Source organism: Crocodylus siamensis, chromosome 7 (genome assembly GCF_052110815.1).
Source record: "Crocodylus siamensis isolate JL-2025a chromosome 7, ASM5211081v1, whole genome shotgun sequence".
NCBI classification, from domain to species: Eukaryota; Metazoa; Chordata; order Crocodylia; family Crocodylidae; genus Crocodylus; species Crocodylus siamensis.
In genome coordinates this window covers 24,775,859-24,798,876 of record NC_143401.1, presented here as the reverse complement: position 1 = coordinate 24,798,876, position 23,018 = coordinate 24,775,859, and the positions used below count along the sequence as shown (strand labels likewise).

The window sequence follows — 23,018 nt, the reverse complement described above, 5'->3', positions numbered from 1 at the left end:
GTAGGTTTTTTTGACACCGGGATTTCCCAGTGTCGACTCCCTGCCCCTCCCTCCCCCCCAATCATGCTGCAAATTAGCAGTGCATGTGCGGCATGTGTGGTTTGCAGTGCTGCAGACTTCATGTGCATGCTTGCCTGGATGCACCCCAAAAGGCTAAAGTGTACTTTTCTTTTAAGGCACATGTATCAAGGTTTTGGGTTTTTTTATATGTGTTATTTGAGTGGCATAATGCTGCACCAATGGTATTCTCCCACTGTAGCACCTCAGTACACTACTGTCTAACATAAACCTGTTTGGTAACCTTTTTACTCTCCATAGCTGAGGGGACAGTGGCTTTACCATTTTTTCCTAAATCCTACCTATGGAATTCTGTTCAGGACAACAGGATAACATGCCCTATTGTGTCAATGGATGCAATGGCTGGCTCTCATTTTCAAGATTATTTATGAAATATAAGAACATAAAACAAACAAACAAACAAAAAAAAAAACCCAGCTGAGAGTCTGGACCGTCATTCTGCAGCAGGTGTTGAGTTCTGTAGTAAAGGCCAGAGTTATGGAGAGGCATGGGGAGGGATAACCATGGTTATAGGGAAGGTGGTTGCTTTTGTTTGAATATAAAAAAAAAAAAAAAAAAAAAATAGATCCTACCTAAGTTGTAAGGTTTTTGGAGCAGTGAATGACTTTTGTGTGTTTACAGTGCCTTGTCTAGTGGAGTCCTATTACTTAATTGAAGTCCTAAACAATATTGCATTATAAATAAATAACTTGCCTCTCTTATCTGGAAGTGCAGGCATTTTTGAGGAAACAGCATTTATCAAGGGAGGAAAAATGTATGGGAGCTTTTAGTGGCTCGTTGCTTTTTTGCAGTACTACTATCTTTAATTTTGAATCAATGTACTTCATTTAAAAAAACACCCCAAAACAGTCTTTTTAACATAGAGATTAAAACTTTTGATTTCGTTGATTACTTTTTGACTACAAACATAATTTGTTTGCTTCAAAAATGTTGCATGCACTATTTGTGATTTGTGATACAGCTACTGATTGTTAATAAGTCAGTTCACTTTAATAATAGATTATTATCTTTGTTATTTATACTGCAGAGAGTGCAGTTCATGATGTTAATCTCCAAATGCCTATCTATTGCTTAACTTGGCTGAGGGTAGAAAAAAGTCTTTTAGTGGTCAAAACCAGTATTTTTTTTTTCTTGGGGTTTAATTACTATTCAGTTAATATCCTTAGAGCCCAGGTTCTATACAAAGATTCTGAAACATCCGTTAGACTTCTGAATAGTTTAAGAAAGTATCTTGCTGCAATTCTATTACCGTAGGCTATTACATTCTGTTATTATTTCATTTGTGTTTAGATTGAACCCGTTATTTTGCAGCAACTGCGTACATTCTTAAAAATTATCATTTTTAACCTACTAAGTAACTTTGTTGTGTTTTTTTTTTTCAATTATATGAATGCAAACCAGACTGAGGCAAAATTGATAGTGTATAGACACAATACAGTGTTTTTATATTAAGTGGGTTTTTTTTAATCTAGTCTTAGTAATACAATTTAGATATAACCATATGTTGTTCTGTATTCTCTAAAGTATGAACTTTTAAAAGCAGAATAATATGTACTCTGAGAAATAGGTAAACACGTACATTTTGTGTAGGGTTAAATTGTTTTTTATCTTTCCAAATGTGTGACAAGTAATATAATAATTAAGAGCTAGGTTTAATAGTCTTAAATTTGCCTTACACATGCTAATAATAATAACTTCACTAATGTTTAACACCTTTTGCTACAAACTAATAATTTCAGGGTATTAAATGTGCAAGTACCTACTTTTTTCTAATTTTTCTTGTTGGTGTATAATCTCTTCAGAAACTTTGTACAGCAAAAGCTCTGTCATCTGGCACCCATTGGGGGGGTGCTGGATAACCAAATATGCCAGTTACCTGAGAGGTGTCTTTGCCTGGTTGGGTAAAGACGCCCCTTCCGCCACGTCCGGTGTGTCCACATCTCAGATTAACCGTGCTGCCCCTCCCCTGGTGTCAGTGTGCCAGGGGAAAGGGGGCGGGGGGCTCCACACAGGCCTGCTTTACACAGACTGCTTTCCACCGGGCTGCAGTCCGAAGTGGGATTCAGCAAAACCAAAAGTCCCGCTTCAGTTTTGCTCTTGCTATGTCGCCCAGCCTCAACCGGCATGCTAGTTAATAGAGCATGCTGGTTAATGAAGTGCTGGATAATACATCTTTTGCTGTATATCAATCCAGAAGCTTTGGTACAGTTTCTCCCTGGCAGCAGATGGAGACATCTGTCTTTATAACATGACTTAGTCACAGTTTTTAAGTTCACTTGCTATCTAAACTGGAGAAAGCTAATGAGAGAGTCTAGTTGGAAATAGATTTATATGGCAGCAAGACAGCTTAATAAGTAAGGAAAATCCATCATCATCAGCCTGGAACCCACAAACTACTGTTTTTTCTCGCATGTTGCACACCTTGTTTTTGAAAGGCAGAATGTAGGGAAATTTTTTTTTTGTTCCAGATTAATGGCAGACTGTGAGACATTAATATAAATCCTCCTGGGAACATAGTGTCCAGGAAGTATGGCACCAGGAAGTTCCTGGTGTCAGCTGCCTTGCTCATATCATCTCCTGGGATGTCACACTTCCTGGACACACTGTTTTCAAGAGGACTTACTCAGTCGCACAAGATTAAGTGCTGAACCCTTCCTTCCTTGCAAGGACAGCACATCTGTTGGTTCTTTTATTATAAGTAGTATTTTATATAAGTTTCTGTAAATAAAATGTGTCTATATCACAGACTTTTTCAAGATACTGCCAGCGGCTTATTTGCTGTTTCAGGTACAAGCTGCAGTGCTCAGTCAATAGTTTTGTCTGTGAAAGGGTTAACATAAGACTCTTAGGTCTTGGCAGCTGAATGAGATATACAGGGGTCCAGGCTTGCTTTTTTCCAGTGAAGAAAACAACTTCCCCAATTTGGGGCAGGAGGCACTGATTTTTTTCAGAGGGAAGGTGCATATTGTAAGTGAGAAAATACAGTAATTCTTGTATGACACAAGTATTTAAAAGCTGCCATTAACACACTTTCCCTAAATACTGTATCACTCAATGATTATGCATTGATTCTGTAGTGATTGGCAAAAGTAAATAATGAACACCACCTGTCACCTTAAAGAAAAGAGAAATCCACAAAATATGGATGTATTCCTCAATTGGATCATTGTTTTGAATACCATAAAACTGAGTTGTACATACTGAGTAGCAGCCACGAATCCTAGTTAACAGTGGCTGTGTGACCAGGATTCACTTAATTTCATCCACTAGTGAGATTACCAGTTTTGTTAGTACCAAATACCAATGAGGAATGCAACATGAAGACTGATCCATTACTCTCCATTGTTGATGTGTACAGCAGTGTCTTTCGAGAACCTTGGAAAAAAACTTGTTTGCGTGTTCATTCTTGGTTAATCCAGTTCTTCCCTTGGGTTGTCAGAGAGGGCAAGCTTTTCAAGTATAATGTCATTTTCCTTCTAAAGCTTGGGAATGGAGCAAACTCCTGGCTAATGTCATCTCTGTCTGCACGTTAGAATATTGGAAGATCTTCAGTGCCCATCACCAGAAATGGAGCTTGTTCTGAAAGCTGAGCAGGCTAGGCTTTGAGTCTAGAATACCTATGAACTAGTTCTGGTACTGACTATTTACATCAAATGCTTTTCAACAGAACTTTAAAACAAGATCCTTATTTCTGGACTAGATGACTGCTTACGACAATGAGCCAACCCTTTTCACAGATGTGCCACAAATTCAGCCCAGTCCCTTTCCCCTGCCTGATCTGCTGCTCCGCTTTCTGCGCTATCTGTTGGTGTTCTGCCTGCCCTCTCCTTGATTTGCCAGGTGTCACACAGGCAGGCAGTGCCACTTGTGGCATATGTTAACCATCTCTGGTTTACAGCATGGTTTGGCACAGTGAGTATTGGATTTAAAAAACAGTCCTGGGTTCTTCCAGGATGAGTGATAAATGTTGCTAAACTTCTTCCTTGTAACAGATGGTTTAGGTTGCGTGGGATGGGGTGGGAGTGCATAGAGACAAGTCAGAAACTGTCCACAGAACCCTTTGGTGTAACAGAGTGCACTTTCAGGGGTCATTGTGATGCCTCTTGCTGGCTGTGCAGCACCTGTCTGCCTACTCTAGGTCCATAATCTGGCTCCTCTCTCCTGCCTGACTTGCCTTGGTGTTATAGGTAGTATTTTTAGGAGGGAGCCTTGAGGTAGCTGGCATGTAGTTGAGAGTATCTTGCCTAGTCTTCTCTTTCTCCAGCTACTTACTTGCCTGGGTAGTCATTCTCTCCCTTTATCTTTGGGTGGGGCTTCAACCCTGTTGGATGCCAGCCCACCTGACTCCACTTAGGTCCTGTGGCCCCTCTGGGGCTTCACCTTCACCTGGCGGAGGGAGCTGTCCACCTCCCTATCTGGGGCCACTACAAAATATTAGGAAAGGATTAACACACAAAAGGGGAAAATTTTGTGGGGTACAGAGTGTTCTGCAGCCTCCATACCTTCTCTTAGCCACCCCAGTCCACCAGGCATTTTCAACACCTAAGCAGAGGAAAAGGGGAAAAAAAAACCCCAGACCTTGACTGGGTTAACATAAACTGCCCCAGCCCATCCATGGACCCACTTTGCCAGGCTCCTCGTGGGCCCCTCTGAAACATTCCTAGTTCCCTGGATGCACTCAATCCACAAGGCCTCTGGGGTTTAATCAGTCTTCCCTGCTCTGCCTGCCTTTGCTTCCCCTCTCCTAGGATCACTCCTGAGTTCATGTAGCAGAAAAGTTCTCAGTCTTCTGTGCCCCTTGGGCTGTCAGGGTAGGGACAGAAATTACACATAAACCAGTTTAAGTGATCAGAAACTGGTTTAAACCTGTAACAGAACAGAAGCTCAGTGCACGTAAGCCAGTTTCAAAATGGCTGGAACTGATTTAAGATAAACAGGTTGAATGTAGTATAAGACTTAACTGATTTGGGTCAGAGTTTATGAAACTTCTGTCCCTGGTTCAAATTAAATTGCAGTCTCCCAGCATGCTTTCCATCCCTGGGCTGGGCTGTTCTCTCTGAAAGAGAGTAGGACTGGTCCTACCCCTCTGCTCCTTAGCTGGAGCAGTGAGGACTAGCTGATTTGGGGGGCGGGGGTGGAGGCAAGCCTGGCTGGGGTACAGCCTAGTCTGCAGAGGGGGCTTCCCCCTAGGCAAACCCTGGCTGGGGGCTGGGGCCAGGGAGGAGGGTTAAGCACTCCTTCCCCCACTCAAATTTACTGCTGTCTGCAACTGTAGACTACAAATCCCAGATGCACCTGGAAGCAGGAAAAGGAAATGATCAGCAACCGTGCAGAGTCTTGGTGCTTTAGTTCTGGACTACAAATCCCAGAGACAGGGCAGCAGGAAGAGACAGTGAACACAGCCAGGTGCTGCCAATCCTTCACTTTACTGTCCGGCTGTTGTCTTCTGCAGCCAGCTAACAGCAAACTGAATTTTGCAGAACAAAGGTGGTGGGGTTGGGAGGTGTGCTCTGCTCTAAGCCCATCTGGCCTATCTGGTGGGGATTGCCTGCCCTTACCTGCAGTTGGTTTCTGCCCCTATGGCTGGATTGTCAGTGCTCCCTCCTCTGCAGGCCACCAACCCCCTCCCTCCGCTACAAAATTTCTGGCCTGAAAGAGATTCTGCTGCTTTTCCTCACCTGGCTGGCCCTCTCTTCTCCAGAACAGGCTAGGGTTGCCTGTTGCAGGCACATTTGTGGTATTTAGGTGGAACATGAACGATCTCTTGTCTCCTTCCTCATAATAGTTCACTGTCACAGACAGCATCTGCTTTAAACAGCTCAGTCATTCTGGATTAACATTGTAGATGCCCACTGAAATGTTATTGTGGCCAAGATTTTTGAATGCTGCAGTGTCTTCACTGGAGTTCAAAGCAGTGACAAGTAAATTTTATTTGTACAGTGCTTCTGCTGCCCACAAAGTACATGTAAGTAAATGGGATATGCTTGAAACATGAGTCATATCCAGTATACCTCAGTATGACACTGGTTCAAAGTCTGACCTTTTTAACACTCTGAGAAAATAGCTGCCAAAGCTAAAACACCCATCTTCTCAATAAATTAGTTGACTCAACATAGGCCACATGCTCATACACGCCAAATGTTCTCATTCACCATCTGCTACTCAATTGCACGAAGTTGTGCACTGGCCCAGTGTTACTCGTCTCACAATTCTGATACGCAGCTCCAATTCAATCAAACACATCCTGTCAGGAACAGGGCATCCTACTTTCCATCTATGGTTGCTGGCATTGAGCAACGTAGCACCACTCCAGAACCGAAGTGAAGATGAAACTCCAGATTTTGAAGATCTATGACACTCCTGGTTTTTGACTCTGTATGGGTCTCTGTGGTGCTCCTGCTGTTCACTTGCCATGGAAATGGCTTCTGTAGTTCCATCTGCTGTGCATTGTGCCAGGACACCATAGAATCATACTGTTGATCGGGATAATCTTCATATTGATAAAACCATTTCTTATTACCTGTCCTACCAGCTGCTGTTCTGGGCTGCCCAGGGTCAGTATGTAGTCAGTCTTCACAGATGGAGCCAGTGTGACACAATGCATGGGATGGGAGCTGCAAACAAACATGATGATGTAAATTGTTGACAGTTGTTCTCTATCATGACAGTTTCAGAGTTATCACCAGTGAAGCAGCTATCATTTGGAAAGGTATATTTGCATGGTAGTCAACCGTGGTTGAAATATATCAGTGGACAAGGCAGTTTGAGCATGAGTTAACATTCTTGATTGGAGAATACTGATTGGGTTGGGCATAATTTTTTTGACTGTTTGAGTGGTACTAAAATGGGAACACATAGAGCAGGGGTGGGCAAAATTTGGCCCAGGGGCTGGATCCACCAGGTGCCTAGATCCAGCCCACGGCACCCTACAAGGGTCCAAGCCCTACACACTTGAGCAGCTCATGCTAGGCTTGTGCCGGAGTGGCCCATGCCAGGCTCCTGCTGGTGCGTATGGCCCAAACCTGGCCAGCATGCACAACTTCCAGGAGGGCTGTTCATGGTGTAGCTGCAGCCAGCTGGGTGTTTCTCTGCTGCCCTCACCTTCAGTAACATCTGTTCCTGATCTTGCCCCTGTTGTGCCGCACTGCTCTGGGCAAGTGGGTGGGCAACTTCTTCAGCCAGTTGGATCCCTTCCTAGCACTCAGGGCTCTGGCTTCTGCTCCTGGCTGCCTTGTACTGGCCAGGAGGTGAAGCCAGAGCCCTGCGTGTTGGAGCAGGAGCTGCCTGGCTGAAGCTGTATACCCGCTGGGAGTAGTGCAGCAGGAGCCACCACTGGAGGCTGGGGGTGCAGAGTAACACCTGGTTGGCTGCAGTTCAAGGGAACAACCCTGCTGGAAGCTGCTGCTGCACTATGCTGTGCTGCTCTAGGCAGGTGGACAGGCAGCTTCAGCTGAGCAGCTCTTGCCTTAGCACATGGGGCTCCAGCTTCAGTTCCTGGCTACCTTCCGAGGAGCTGGAGCCCCACACACTGGGGCAGGATCCGCCCAGCTGAAGCTGCCCACCTGCTGTGGCACATTGAGGCAGGGGCAAGATCAGGAGCTGTGGTGGGGGGCGGGGGGGGGGGGAACGGGTGGACACTGATAGAGCAGCAGGTGGTTGGCTGCAGTCAAACCAGGAACTGCCCTACTGGAAGCTGCTTGGTGTGGCAGGAGCAGGAGTTGCCACTGGAAGTTGGGGAAGCAGAAGAGTGACTGAGCTTCAGGTGCCAGTAGGAGTATGGCAAGGGCTGACCCAGCGTGAGCAGGCAGGGCTTGGCCCCATGTGAAGCGCCACAAGGGCAGTGCAGACTGCACCTTTCGGTCAAGCTCTGCTGCATGTGTCTACTCCCTTGCTCCCTTTCCTCACCCATGGTAGGCTTCTGGGATCTAGCTCCCAGGATCTAGCACTCGGGCAACCCCACCTCCCCATTCCCCAAACACATGAACATGATCCCCCACATCCTTCTCCATGATCCCATGCTCCCTCCCCCAAAGGGCAGGGACATCTAGGGAATGGCTCCAGATCCCTGGCCCCTGGCTAGAGCTGTCACTACCCCACAACCTGGCTATGTGGTTCCAGCCTTGCCCTTCCCTCTCTCTCCTGAGTGCTGTTTCCCTGCTCGCCTGCAGCCCCATAAGGAGTTTTGGTGAGTTGTGGGCGGAATGGGACACAGGAGCCTCTTGCAGGTTGGAATGCTGCCAGCCTGCAAGGGGAAACTCATGGTTTCCCACATCTTAAATCCTGGATTTTCTGTGACCTGGTGGTGGCAGGACATAGGGTTGGAGTGGCTTTGCAGCCTGACTTATCTCTTCCACTCCAGGGGCTTGCAGGAGAAGTCTTGGGGTTATGTGGAATGTGGAACTCCTCAGGAACAGTTTCTGGTCTGGGACATAACTGGGGCTGTTAGATCTGAGAACAGCAAAGTACTAAGTTTCAATTCAAACCTTATAAACTTCAAAAAGAGAGCCTGCGTATTTCACCTTGCTCTCAGTAGCACTCAACTTTTACCACAGTCTCGTCATTGCCAGGAAGAGGCTAAATCAGTGCTGAGACAACCAATAGGGCCAAGACTTCTAAAATTCTGCAGTTCCTGTGGATGGGATGTTCCACCATTATGATCCTCTCTGGGGATCCTTTGTTGAATCTGATTTGTCCAGAGACTGTGGGTTAGGGTCCCTTCCACAAGGCCACAAATCCTCATACTAAGAGGAGAATACAGTAGCAAGTTTGTCACCTGTCTTAGAGAGATTTTTCAATAACTTTAACCTGAAGGGACAGTATTTGGTCTTAAGTAATTATCCCTTAAAATCACTGTATTAATTCTCTGCAGCTGTCTTTAAATAACACTTTTTCATGATGCCTAGTCAGTTAAAAAAATTATACTTTTTTTCTCCAGATATTTTGCCTAATAATACTATAATTGAGAGAAAATAGATTTTTTTTGCTTCACTCCCAATTGTTTATTTTGTGCTTTTTAGATGTGCTTTGTAGGTGACCAGTTTCACTGTTTTTGGATTAATTTAACTTTCTCTAGTCTTGCATTTAGAGTAATGGTAATATGTTCTTGCATAATATTATGGAATGCAGGTGCATCCTCTTCTCCAAGTCCCACAAAGTGTCTTCCATTAGAGCAGCAACAGAATTGCTGCAGCGCAAGTGTTTTCTGCTCATATCTGTAGGATGTCTGAGTAGCACAAGAAGCCATGCAGGGAGAGATGGGAAGAATAGTGAAGAGCTGGATTGAAAAAGAAAAGGAGCAGGAGGCTGGATCAAGAAAGAAAAAGAAGCTGGAAAGCAGTGATAGCTGTTTCCCAGAGGTGTGTGCATAGCAGAGGACTCCAACTGAATCTTACTTTGCTGAGTACGTTCCTCTGCTATATATGTCTGCATCTTTCCCAAACAGCAGAGCAGAAACAATCATTGAAAGTAAACAGAGAAACCAGTTTCTAAAGTGGAGAAAAACTGTAAGTGGGCTTGAGGATATTTGAACATTATTAAATCGTAAGGGATATATAGTTATCAGCTTTCCTTCTTTTGCTGAAGTAAGGAAGAAGGTTGGGCAGGAGGGCACCTTAGAGACTACCTGGTTCAGAGAAGCATAAACTTTTATAAGCAACATTCTACTTTGTCAGATGTAAGACTTTGAAGAACAGGGATCCAGGTTATTTGTTTCTCCCGGACAAATGTAGATTCCCCACCCCCCCAGGAGAAAAATGCGGATTTTCCCCTTTTGAAGGAGGAAACCGCGGGTTTCTCTTTGCATGCTGGCAGAGTTCCAGCCTGGAACAAGCTGCTTGAGGCTGGAGACGGTGCAGGGAGGGCTGTCTGAGGCAGGGGGTGTCATGTGCACATGTGTGTTCACGTGTGTGGCCAGCAATATGGCCAAGGAGGCAGGGGGATTGGAGGGCCAGGTCTTGGTGGGGAGTGGGAGGATGCATGCCCGTTGGTGATGCATGGGGGGGAGGGGGAGCATGTGCCCCCTCCTTCCCCCACCAGATCTTTTCACCTACAGTGGGGCACAGTGCTGCAGCCTAGCTGGACTGACACCAGGCAGGAGCTGCTTCCATGTCACAGCAGGCAAGACCAGGACTGGGAGGGTTGAGTGGGGTGGGGAGACTTGGTGCTGCTGCGACCAGGAGCACCATACCAGCTGTGCTGCCATGGCCACCAAAGTGAGGCACCATCCTGCCTGCCTGGCAGCAGCAGGGGTGGCAGCGCTGGCAGTGCCAAGTTGTGTCTCCTCCACTGTGGTGGTGGGCAGGGAGTCCCTCACCTTTGCAGCCATGGCAGCACAGCTGGTGTGGGGCTCCTGGCAGCAGCGGCAGCACCAAGTCTGCCTGCCCTGCCCTGCCCTGCTCTGCTCTGCCCTCATGCACCCTTTCAGGCCTCTCCCCTTGATGTGTTGCCAGTGGCATTGTCTATGCCCACACACACCCCTTCCCTGCCCCATATACCTACCCCCCACACCCACCTGGTGTGGGGGGGAGCTGGTGCCAGGTGAGAGTGAGTGGGGAGCAATCAGGGCTGCAGGTCAGGAATGAAGGGCACTGGCAGGGCTCGGGGGGGCTGTGGCTTGAGAGTGAGGAACTGTGACATGGGCAGGTGCAGGGCACCAGCATGTCAGGACTGCTTAACACCACAAAGCAGCAGGGGGGACAGCTGCAGAGGGACCTACATCCTAGTGAGCAAAGGGGGCAGGCAGGAGCTCTGATTTTCAGTGATTAAAAAACCCAAAATCAAATGCCAAAGTATATAGCTGTTTAAAATGTATTTTATTATAATGATTGAGGCACTGGTAGGCTTCCAAACTGCTTTAAAATTGTAAATATGTCAAGTAAAACATTGTCTTCAACTGCTACTTCATATATAGTGGTGTTTCATTTTCATTGCCGAAAAACTTGCAGGCTGGAACTTTGCCAGCCTGCAAGGGGAAACCCACAGTTTCCTGCTTTAAGGAGGAAAATGTGCATTTTTCTGTAGTAAGCAGAAAACCTGGATCCCTGCTTTATAACTCAGGATTGTCCAATTGGCAGCTTGTGGCCCACATATGGCCCGCAAGGGTTAAATTATGGTATCTGTGCTCTTGTGTTGCTGTGGCTTCTACCATAACTCTGGCTACAAGAGTAACTGGAGCTTTAGTTCGAGTGCTGCCACCACCATTTTTAAGCACCAGATGCTTTTAGGAGCTGAGCAGTGCAAGGGTTGAAGTGAGCTGCCAGCTGTGGACAGTGGCAGGAGGAAAAACTCGCTGTTGCCAGGTGGGTAGGAGACATGCAGCTAGTGCGTGGCTCCCCGGGTAAAGGCTGAATGCATCCCTTCAGCAAGTCTGTGGTTTGTTGGTGTTTCAGTCTGGACAGGGTCCATCCTACCTTCCTGTCCATCCCCCATGAATCTTTTGTACGTGTGGTGATAATTGGTACCCTGCTAAAAGCAGGACTCCACTGTTAAGGCTTCTGTGGACTCGTACTGAAATGCTTCGGTTTACACCTCATGCTCAGCTTTTCTTGAGGACTCCTCTGTAGAGACCTTTGTTCTGCAGGGGGTATGGACCAGTAGTTGAGAGAGAGACGTTCATTATGCTTTGTGATGGCTTAGAGGCAGTCCTTCAACATGATAACAAATTCATTTTCTGGGCAGTGCAGCTGTCTGGAATGCTGTACAATAAGGTATATTCTTGGGCATGTGTAGGCTTGTGCAATTTATTGTGCCCTTTTTCACTGATGATAAAATATTTTTAGATGGACACATTCCACTTTGTCACAGTGATAGCATTATGTACGTAGATTTAGAGAACATGTTTGGTGGGTGGTTTGTTTATTTGGGTGGCACTAAATTACTAGTAATTCAATTCTACTCTTTCTAGATTCAGCCATGTTTAAAGTAACAGATCATTACTAACATTAATATTTCTCACTTATTTGAATTTTAGCTGTCCCTTTTCCGCCAACACATCGCTTGACATCTGAGGAGGTGTTTGATACAGATGGAAAACCAAGGGTTGATATTTTGAAAAACCACTTAATAAAAGAAGGTCGGGTAGATGAAGAAATTGCACTTAGAATCATCAATGAAGGTGCTGCAATTCTACGTAGAGAAAAAACCATGATTGAAGTTGAAGCTCCAATTACAGGTGATGCTTCTAATTTATTTTTGTTGCTTAACGTATAAATTGTATGTCACCTTCATCAGTAAAATTTGTAAAATGTTTAAATGTAAACAAACCTTACTGTAACAATCACATTGAACTTTCAGAGCTGTATTTATTCAACTTTTCACAAGTGCTCAGAATGAAGTGCTTGAAATATAGGAAAAGAAGAAATAAACCTGTTGGGTATGGGAGAGTAGAACTGGTTAAAAAGAAAAAAAAGAAAAAAAAAAAGAAGCAAAGTATTATACTGAAGGTAATTTGTTAAATTCTTTCACTATAATGATGGTAAATGGCACTAAAGGATGTAGCAGTCCAAAAAAGAAAAATGAACTGAGAAGAGCATATTATGTTGTTCTGCAGTCTAAAAATTGTGGAATGAAACTAATGTCTGTTTTTAAAAACAAATATTTAGGGGAAGATGTCTGAGTTAAGAATATTTATTAATTACTCTTCTTCCGTTAGAGACAAATACTTGATGTCTAAAGCAGTGGTTCTCAAGCTTTTTAGACTCAAGGTACTCTTCAGAAAATGCCAACTTACATTTTCACTCTTTTTTGACTGCAGAAAAATAATAGAGCAATTATTTTGTTGCAAAGATCTCAGAGCCCACACCAGGTCAGAGTGTTTTCAGCACTAAAATACAAAAGCTCTGGGTTTATCTTGTGAATCATATTTGCACACTTAACTGTGCTAATGTTTTGGCTAGGAACAGAAATTACACACAAACCAGTATGAGTCATCGGAAACCAGTTCAATCAAATCTGTAACACAACAGAAGATCAATGCACATAAATCGCTTTCGATATAGCCAAAACCAGTTTAAGTTAAACCTGGATGGATCAGACTTAACTGATTTAGGTTAAATTGGTTTATTGAACTTCTGTCCTAGATCCCCTCCAGACTCAAGTCACCATATTTCATGGTGTGTAAGTTGAGTTTTGAAGCCCAATTTTTAACTCTTAAAATTCAACCTTGTATACACCATATCATCACCATCCCTTGGGAACAGCACTGGGCTCGGTGCTCAGCTGGCATGGTCCAGGCAGTGCTGCTCGCAGGGGTGGGGACACACCAGCCAAGCACTGAGCCTGGCCCTGTCTGGTGTGGGTGACGCTGTTGAGCATAGAGTCCAGCCCTGTCCCCTGTGAGTGGCATCAGGCTTGGTACTTGGCTGGCACGGCTGGGCTTGGTGCTCAGCAGTGCCGCTTGCAGTGAACGAGGCTGGGCTTGGTGCTCAGCTGGCACAGTCTAGGCAGGACTGCTCTCAGAGGATGGGGCCTTGCCAGCTGAGCGCTGAGCCCAGCGCAGCTTGCAGGAGTTTGGGCTGGGCTCAGTGCTCAGGACAGCTGCTTGCAGCAGACAGGGCCAGGCTTGGTGCTCAGCTGGCACGGCCCTATCTCCTGCAAGCAGTGCCGGGTTTGGCATTCAGCTGGTGCAGCCCAGGCAGTGCCACTCTCAGAACAAGGCTGTGCCAGCGGAGCGTTGAGCCCGTCCCTGTCCCCTGCGAGTGGTGTTGTGGCATGTATATACTCCCTGGGTACCCAGCCCACAGTGAGGGCATGCAGGGGCCAGTATAAGTTGACTCCCATTTTTCTGATCCAAAAAGTTAGGTTGACTTATACACTGGATCTACAGAATTCCTAACTTTTTGAATCAGAAAAATGGGGTTGACTTGCACTGTGTCAACCTATACACCATGAAATACAGTAATTCACAGTCCTTCCCAGCATCCCAAGATGCTTTGCATGTCTCCTGCAACACCTGTCTACCACCCCCCACGCACACACCTTTCATGGTGGGCAGGCTAGCCTTGGCCTAAGCTGTCTGCTCCAGTCCAGTGCTCCCAAGCTTCTAGCCTGAGCCACTGCAGGCATGTGGCTGCATTTCTGGAATCATAAAGGAATGATGTCTGTTCATTTGCTTATCTGTTCAATCTGCACAGCTTAGACTAACCTGCAAAGATTGAATCGATTCGGCTTTGGGTTTTGGCTGTCTGTACTTAGCCTGTGTGGCAGCCCATGGCACCCTTGAAAGGATCTGGAAGCCCTCCAGGGTTCCATGGCATCCTTATTAAGAATCACTCATCTATTAAGTGAAGACCTCTTGATGGTTTTAATTGAGGCAGATGACCTACCTAATAAAACTATTTTTAAAAACAGACAGGACTTGATTCAGTTTGAAAGCTGAAACGGCTCCTAGTTTTTGAAAGGAGTGCTTATACATTCTGACTAGCTGGATCTAATTTGCTTGGGATAAAGTTGATGTTTTAGCCTTTATAACGTTAAAGGAATAAGTAATCAGGAATGAAAAAGAAATACAAGAAAACATAATATACTTGTCCTAAAATCTTAAAGGGACATTATAACCAGAAACAGTTTGTTCAGTTTATTAACTACAATCAGTACTTCCTTGTTCAGTAAATCAATTTTAGAGGCCCAACATGTTTTGATAGACTTTTCTTCTTATGAATTCCAGACTTAAAATTGTTTAATTTACCTAAGCAAAACATTTTTAAATGTTATTTTGGTGCATTTTAATCAATTCCAGCTTTTATACATAGTTTGGCAAATCATGGAGGGAAAAGTTTATAATTTAGTAGGTCAATTTTTGTTTATTGTGTTAGAAAATGGTGAATGATTTATCTGAATAAATGTAAGATCAACTGTGCCCTTGCTTATATAAATGTTTACAGATGTAATAGTTAAAAAATCAGTGTTTCTTAGTAGTTGTCCACCAATAGGAATTAGAATTTTTTAGGTAAGTAAATTAAAAATATAAATAAAAAATAAGATTGAACTTGGTAATTTAAGTTAGGATTTGCTTGCTGAAATGATTAAAATTCAAAATCTATTATTTAACTTTTTTATTTAAATTGATGTATTCTCTTGCCATTTGAAAATACTTAGTTGGAAAATAACTATATGATTTAGAGGCTACTAGTTGTAGCTTGAAGAATCATATTTCCCTTTTTAGACTGGATCGCAGTTTAGGAAACAGGATTAGAGCACAGAATATATCTTTCTGGTTTTGGGCATCTTTTTGGCTGTGTTAACCATGATTACCCTGAGTCGACTGTATGAAATAGCTAACCGAAGCATTTAATTGTACAAGTATTTAATAAAAATCAGGAGAAAGAAATGATAGATGAAATGTGAAAGGCACACCTTTTTATCCACCACATTCAAAGATATTTTCTTTTGTTTATGCTCTGTACCTTAGAAGGCAAGAGGTTTGGAAACAGCCTGTCAGGTTGGCTAGGAGCGAGAAAGAAATGAGGCTTTCCTCAGATGCTTGGAGCTAAGTCACTTTCCTGTAGATGGAAAAATTCTTCTTGCTTTGTAACTCCAAAAGTATGAGGAAAACCTAATATTGAAATGGTGGACATGATGGTTTGTAGGAGACAAATAAGCAACTAAGCACATGTTTAGATTAGTGTATGACAGCAAAATGGGTTTATGATGAAATTACGAAATATGACTGACTCAAAAACAGATGTATTGTCAAATGTGAATTGCATCCAGTATGGCATCATTACATTGTTGACTAATATAGCATAATCGTAGTCTTCCAAAGTATACGCAATAGGGAAGATTTTCAGAGATATTGCAAATTTGGGAAACAATGACCCTTATAACCTTGTAGTTGATAGGACTTAATGATAAATCCCTTAGATTATTTTGAAAGTGCCCCCTAATTTGTGCAGTATCAAAGTGAGTACATCTAGAGAAAGAGAGAATAGCTTAGAGGGAAATTCATTATTACCAACAACTTCTGGTGCCCCTTACTTATATCTGCCTGTTCCCTTTTGAAAAGTATTCTGTAGCTGGAATTTTTAAATTTAGCATCCCCCTTCCCTCCCATACGTAAGTGCTTCTAAACAATGCTTTTATTGCAGTGTGTGGTGATATTCATGGCCAGTTCTTCGATCTAATGAAGCTGTTTGAAGTGGGAGGATCACCTGCTAACACAAGATACCTCTTCCTTGGTGACTATGTAGACAGAGGTTATTTTAGTATAGAGGTAACTGTATATATTAATTTGTTCTGTCCTAAAACTTTTGTAAGAAAACATTTATCTTGTAAAATATTGGGTTCCCTCTGACACCTGAATGCGTGTTCTTCCTTGCTATTCCTTATCCCATTCCAAAGACCAGTTGACATGGCAGTATTGACCAGTCTTTTCCTCTGACATTTGAAACTGCCAGTCCTACTAATTCTTCTCACTTTTCTTAGCCACCCTTCTAGAGGTTCAGTTGCATTGTGTCTGGAATGTCCATAGTCCATGCTGATCATCATGTATAAAAAAAGGCCCTGTACCCTGTCACTTTTGAACCTTTCTCAAGCTTCATCATTGCCACAGGAGTTTGAAAATGTTGGAGGACTGGTGACCGCTATAAAGTCCTTTCTTAGCCAGTTTGCTTTATGGTGATGCTAGATGACTTTGTATAAATAAAAATAGTTTTACTTAACTGAAGGAATTTTCTCTTTTTTAAATATGACATTTTTGAAAAGCTGTTCTGCATGGTTTCCTAGTCATTGCTGTTAGCTAACATTGATTTGACGGCTTTTGTATGAGACTGAAATTCATATAGATGAATTTTAATTTTCATCATTTTATAAAGCATTTTCATTTTCAAATATGTTTGTGTACTGCTACAATCAATTGGGATTGGTGTTATTATATACAAGTTAGCTGTTGATGCAATCAGCCTGGAAAGCACAGTGTTTGAACTGTAGGGAAGATGTAGATAGTGCTTTTTAATGAAATGAGATGGGTTCTCAGAGCAAGATATTTGGGTGACGATTCCCCTGTCAGATTACAAATTTTAACGTGGAGAAAAATTTAAGTTTATAACTTGGATTTCCCTTTAAATTTTAACATTCATGGTTTAAATAAATTGAAATAATTATTAAAATATGAAGTGTCTTGGTAAATTGTAGATGTATGTTGGCATAGCATTTTAAGGACATATGCTAGAGCATGATGCATGTCATTTTTTCTGTATTAAAATAGTGATGTTCAATAATGTATACATATATGTACCATTCAGCTATGTGTTTGCACAGTGCTGTTTTTCGGTTGTTATGGATGGCAGTCAAGCAAAAGATACTACAGTGACGAATGCCTTAGTAACCTGCATATAAAGAATAATTAAAATAAAAGATATTCCTCACACCATTCCTTCAGTTTTGGTGACCTGTTTAATTTTAGAAATGCTTCTGCTTATAACATGAGCTCTGTGTGTGATCAGTGTGCATTCGTGTAGTGCATACAGAAACAACCTGTTTTATTTTTATTTGTTTATTTTTTTTTTCAACTTGTTGAACCATGAGAAGTTTTGGAGCAGGGACTATTTAATAAAGTCAGACTCGTTTTTCCCCCTGGGCACTTTTCTGGCTTTTCTTCTTAGTCTGTTCTTCAGATGACTACTCAGTAGTTTGTAGAAAGACTTGCCTTTTCCCATAGAGTGATTTACCTGCTCCAGTGCTGCTCAGAGTGGCTACTGATGTCACCAGCACAGTGCATGACGGGGTATCTGGGTGGAGTAGGATTGCTGCAAGTGCATGGACGGCTGTGCTTTGTGGGCCTATTCAAAGGAAAGAAAAGTATATTAAAATCACCATTTTCCACCCCCTGAAATTCCCGCTAGAGTCTTTGGTCATCCAACAGCTTTTAAAAGTTTGAGAGATATTTCTCTTGTTTTTGTTTCTCATCACTTTTTAATCTCTTAGTTGATTGTGTCTGTAAATGGTGGTAGATTTAAACAGTCCCCGCTGGAAAAATGTTTGGTCTTTATTTTTATTTTCTGTTAAAAGCCTGTAGATTATTTTTAATCTTTGCTCTGCTTTCTTTTTTTCTCAGACTTGCTTTTGAATGCAATGTATTCCTTTTGTTGTCTAAATCTATCCCAACCATACAGTTGGTCCAATAAAAGATATCACCCACACAAATCCTTGCCTCTTGCATATTCTTAACCCATTCATTTTGAAGCAAGTTTATTTTAATAACACTTCCTGCTGGTAAAATAAAATTTAGCATTTAACTGGAGCATCCAGAGATTGCCAAGTTGTCTGTTCCATTGATTCAGAAGTCTGAAGGAAAAACCACTTTATAGGGAATGGTCTGATTTTTCTCACATTTAACATGAAGAGATATCCCATTGAGACTAAAAGTCCCCACAGTGAATCTGGACAAGCTGCTTGCGTCCAGATGAAGCTTTTTGTTGTGGGACCTATAAATTCTCTTTAATTCCATATTGAAAGTAATGTGACACAGATAACTTTGTGGATCTGACTTTGGCCATTCCTCCCTCACTGTACAACAGAACTCTGTCAGGACAGAAAAGCTACTGATACAATTTTGTGTTATTAAGATACTGGTTTTATTCTTGCACTGGTTGCATACTGTTATGGGAAATTGGGTGTTAGTCCTAGGTGAAGCACCGTTTTAAAAAAAAAAAAAAAAAAAAGGAAAAATTCCAAGGCATTGTTTAAACAATTCCTTTGTGTAATATAAATGACTAAGATCCCTGACAGGAGTTAAAACAATGACGAAATTGGGATTGGAAATATTCTATACCCAATCCCAAACTTTGTGCCTCCTGCCATGCCAGACATTAATGGCAGAAGGCACAATGTTTGGGATGGGGCATAATATTCCTCTGATGCCAGTTGCACCACTGCTGAGTTGCAGCTAATTGAGTCTTAAAATCAGGCGTGGAGCATCTCTGTCCTGGACCCAGGGCTGCCACCATCCCCAGCAGGTGTGAGACCTAGGACTGTTGAGCGGACAATCAGCTTGCTGTCAATCCAACTCCAGGACAACTCAGTTGCATGTGTGGAGTTTAGATGTCCAGGGGCACTGGATCCATGGAGTTGAGGAGCCTCTTCTTTACCCTGGGGTCCCAGTGCACTCGAGCATCTAAAAACTGTGGGTTCAGCCTAGCTCCCTGCAACCCATTATTTTAAAGTGCCTTACCCTGCAGCTGCTGCAGGAATTTCATGGCAAGGTAGAAAAGTGTACTGGGTTTGGAGGTTGCCAGGTTCATGGCAGTCAGCTCCTTGGCTTCCATTGCTAGAACATCTTGCTGCCTACTATACCCAGGAAGTGATTTTTGGTACTGGGACCAGGGCTGTCAGGGTCCCGATGCTGACCATACCCCCATGCCAATACAGCAGTCAGCTGATTGTCAGCATCAGCATAGGGGTGCTGCATGTTCAATTTATCATGTCAGACAAATGAGCTGCAAAGATGCTTCACATTTTGTGAACCATCTTTGGGGTTTGTACACCACTTATGGTGCCATAAATAGGCTGAGTGTTTAGCATTGTTACTATTCATGGTGTGATTAACATGTTAATCGCACCATAACTGTAATGTGCCAAGGAACTAAAGGATGAGAATGAAGCTACCGTTTTGCCAGTATCTTCTATTACAAACTTGTTTGTGCCTTTGGCTGTTTAGTGTGAACAGTACATATACATTTTCTGTAAAAATGTACTTGGCAAACAGCCTATACTTCTTAAATGTGTAAAAGTCTCCAGCTTCTCTTATGCATTTGGCTCTGGTTATCTATTCATTTATCTCAGCCTGGAAGCAGACTGGGCTGTCTGCTGTTAAGTAGTTGATAGTAAAGTGTTAGGGTTTGAAAAAAATCTCAGAACCAGCCTATTTACAGAAATATTGAGATAGGCAGGTATTCGGAAAAACTGGATAAGGTTCAGTTGGATATGCATATTTTTTGTTTTAATGATAGTTTGTTATTTGAAAGTAGTTAAATTGATTATAGGACTTTTTCTTAAAGTTAATTTTATTGTATTTAATAGTAAATATTCTGTTTCTTTAAAAGAATAAAGTTTTTTACTGTGTTTGTATAAGTTTGTTCCCCCTAAAAGATTTTCTAAGATCAAGAAAATTGAGTGAATGATTAAATTTAGCTTTTTTGTTCTTAAAAAAAAAAAAACTTAATAAAAAATAGTCACTGAATCGCTTTAGTATAGTAGTGTGAAACTTCTTTTTTTTTTTTTTTTTCTGTACCCAGTCTGAAGTGTGGATTAGAACAAGATTCAAAATGTAATCATTAGATTTTTTGGCATTAGGTAGTAATGGACCCCAAATTTCTTTCTTGAGGTTGAGGAGAATGTCTAGGGTTAGTTACTGTGATTATAGTGGTAATGAAATGAAGAACATTGCTGTGACTTCTTTATAGGCTTTGTTTGATCTCTAATAACTGTTAACTTTCAAGCTTTGTTGAACAGCTAATGCTTTACAAAACTAAATAATTGCCATGTATTATCTGCATATCTGCTTTAAACATGAGCCATTTTGTATTGCTGCTTCACTTTCTACAGAAGTTTTCCTTTCTCTGCCAAATAATCTTTAGAATCCATACTGTGAAATCTGATTATATGGGTAACAGTTGTCCCTGCAGATAAAAAGACAGCATCTTTTTATTAGAGAACATGGACTGAATTAAATGAAATTATTTTTGTAGCAGTCTTTGATTGGTTTTAAAGAGAATTAAAAAATTGCTTGCAAAATTCAGATTCAAAATCTGTTGAACTAGGAAAGCAGTGTTATCAAATGACCATTGCTGTCAGTATGTGAAATATTGGGTGTCTTGAGAGGCAGGTAGACTTAACATTTGACACTACAGTTAATGCTGTTCTATATGCACAAGGAGGCACTGTGTTCATTGTTAGTAGCCATTTTATTTCTTAAAAAATGATGTGTACTTCATTGAACAACTTTGGTTTTTCAACAGTGTGTGCTGTACTTATGGGTTCTGAAGATTTTGTACCCAAACACATTATATCTTTTGAGAGGCAATCATGAATGCAGACACCTCACAGAATATTTTACCTTTAAGCAAGAATGTAAGTATTGTTTAGGAATACAGTATTTGTTTTATTGTTGTGCTTTACTGCTTTCCATTGCAGAAATAATTATGTTTAACCGTTCTATTAAGATTCTTCATGCACAGCTGTACTAGATTTGTAGATGTTAGGGTCAGAAGAGACCTCAGTAGATCATTGAGTCCGATCCCCTGCATAGGCAGGAAAGAGTGCTGAGTTCATATGACCCCAGCCAGATGCCTATCTAACCTCCTCTTGAAGACCCCCAGGGTAGGGCAGAGCACCACCTCCCTTGGGAGCCCATTCCAGATTTTGGCCACTCTAACTGTGAAAAAGTTCTTCCTAATATCCAGTCCAAAACTGCTCTCTGCTAGCTTATGGCCATTATTTCTTGCGCTTTGGTGAGTAGAGCCTCACCAATTCCCTTCTGCACCCCCATGATGAATTTATAGGCAGCCACAAGGTCGCCTCTAAAGAACTTGCCCCAGAGACCAGCTTATTTAGGGCACCTGCTTATTATGGTAGGATTTGAACCCATTACACCAAGCCCCTAGACCAGCACTCTCCCTGCAAGGCTCTCCTACTAGTTTAATTAGATATGCATAGAGTTGTAAACATAGTGGAAAGTTAAGTGTATGTAGTCCTGGTCCTTATAAAATACATTTTAGCCTATGTTTATACATTCATACATCCTCTACAATTGCCTTTGGGTTTTAATTTCAAGTTTAAAACAGTTATCCTTAAAACATTTAAGTCTTGCTAGCATATCTGTGTCTCTTAGGGGTATTAAATGATCATGCCCTAGCAATTACAGGCAAGCTGGCAGAAGCCCTATTTTAGACTGTTTTTGCTCTTGCTACTAGTATAGCTTATACCAGAGATTGGCAACCCATGGCCTACAGGCTGGATCTGCCCACAGAGAGATCTGATCCAGCCCATGGAGATCTGATCCATCACAGGGGATTGGTGGCACACAGCTACACAATACTTTCCATCTCCTCTGCAGCACTTCTGTCTATTGTGTGCTTCCCCTTTTTTCAAAGGGGTTGGGTGGTAGTTGAGGGGTGATAAGGGCTTCCAGCATTTAGCCACAGCTGGTTTGCAAGCTCCAGCTGGTGTCAGCAAAAGGCTGCTGACCTGTGGCTTTTCTCATTTGAGGAACTGGTTTCAGCTATACCAGCAAAAAAAATTCTGTTGCTGGTATAAGCTACTCCTCTGCTAGGTAGAAGGTTGCAGGTGTACCTCTGATGAAGCTGTCATGGCAAACCACATTAAGTGTGGTCAAAACCCTGGGGGAAAATGAATGCACACATCTTTGACCTTATGCTGTCATTAAAAGTTTCTCAGGGTCATCACTAATGCTTAATTAATCTTTATAATCAAGTATATTTCTTGCTTTTAGATTTCACTTTTCTGATTTTGTTTAAAACAAAATCGCTGTAACCTTTTTCCATACTTGGGGTTGTGAAGGGATTGGAAAATATAGGTGTACATTTTTGTAAAGAAATTTGTTTTGATTTTTAATTTAAGCATAAGAAATTAATGTCTCCTTTTTTTTCTTCTTTTTTTGGTGCTCACCACATGAGAACTTTCTAGGTTTATAAACCAATAGAATAGTGTCTTATGTTGATATAATTGTAATTTTCTGTTGTTTCTTCCCTATAGGTAAAATAAAATATTCAGAAAGAGTCTATGATGCCTGTATGGAAGCTTTTGATTGCCTCCCTCTTGCTGCACTTTTAAATCAACAATTTCTCTGTGTTCATGGTGGACTTTCACCAGAAATAAACACACTAGATGACATTAGAAGAGTGAGTATTTCTGTATATTTCTAAAAGAGCAGGAGGGAGGGGATTTTTGTGACTGCTTTAAAAATGTCACTTTTGTGAAAGTGTCAG

The 23,018-nt window shown here is 42.2% G+C and overlaps 1 protein-coding gene across 8 annotated transcripts in view; it reads left to right on the top strand.

The window, feature by feature from the left end:
• PPP3CB (protein phosphatase 3 catalytic subunit beta) overlaps positions 1-23,018 on the top strand; it is an 85,493-nt gene that overhangs the window by 13,065 nt on the left and 49,410 nt on the right. For 6 of the 8 annotated variants that reach the window (XM_090057276.1, XM_090057278.1, XM_090057277.1 and 3 more), the window contains exons 2-5: positions 12,047-12,247; positions 16,161-16,285; positions 21,030-21,141; positions 22,786-22,931. In XM_090057276.1, coding sequence (XP_089913402.1) covers positions 12,047-12,247; positions 16,161-16,285; positions 21,030-21,141; positions 22,786-22,931 — 584 coding nt within the window. Of the gene's footprint in view, positions 1-9,296; positions 9,479-12,046; positions 12,248-16,160; positions 16,286-21,029; positions 21,142-22,785; positions 22,932-23,018 lie in introns of all 8 variants that reach the window. The other 2 variants (XM_090057284.1, XM_090057283.1) reach the window with 2 other exon arrangements.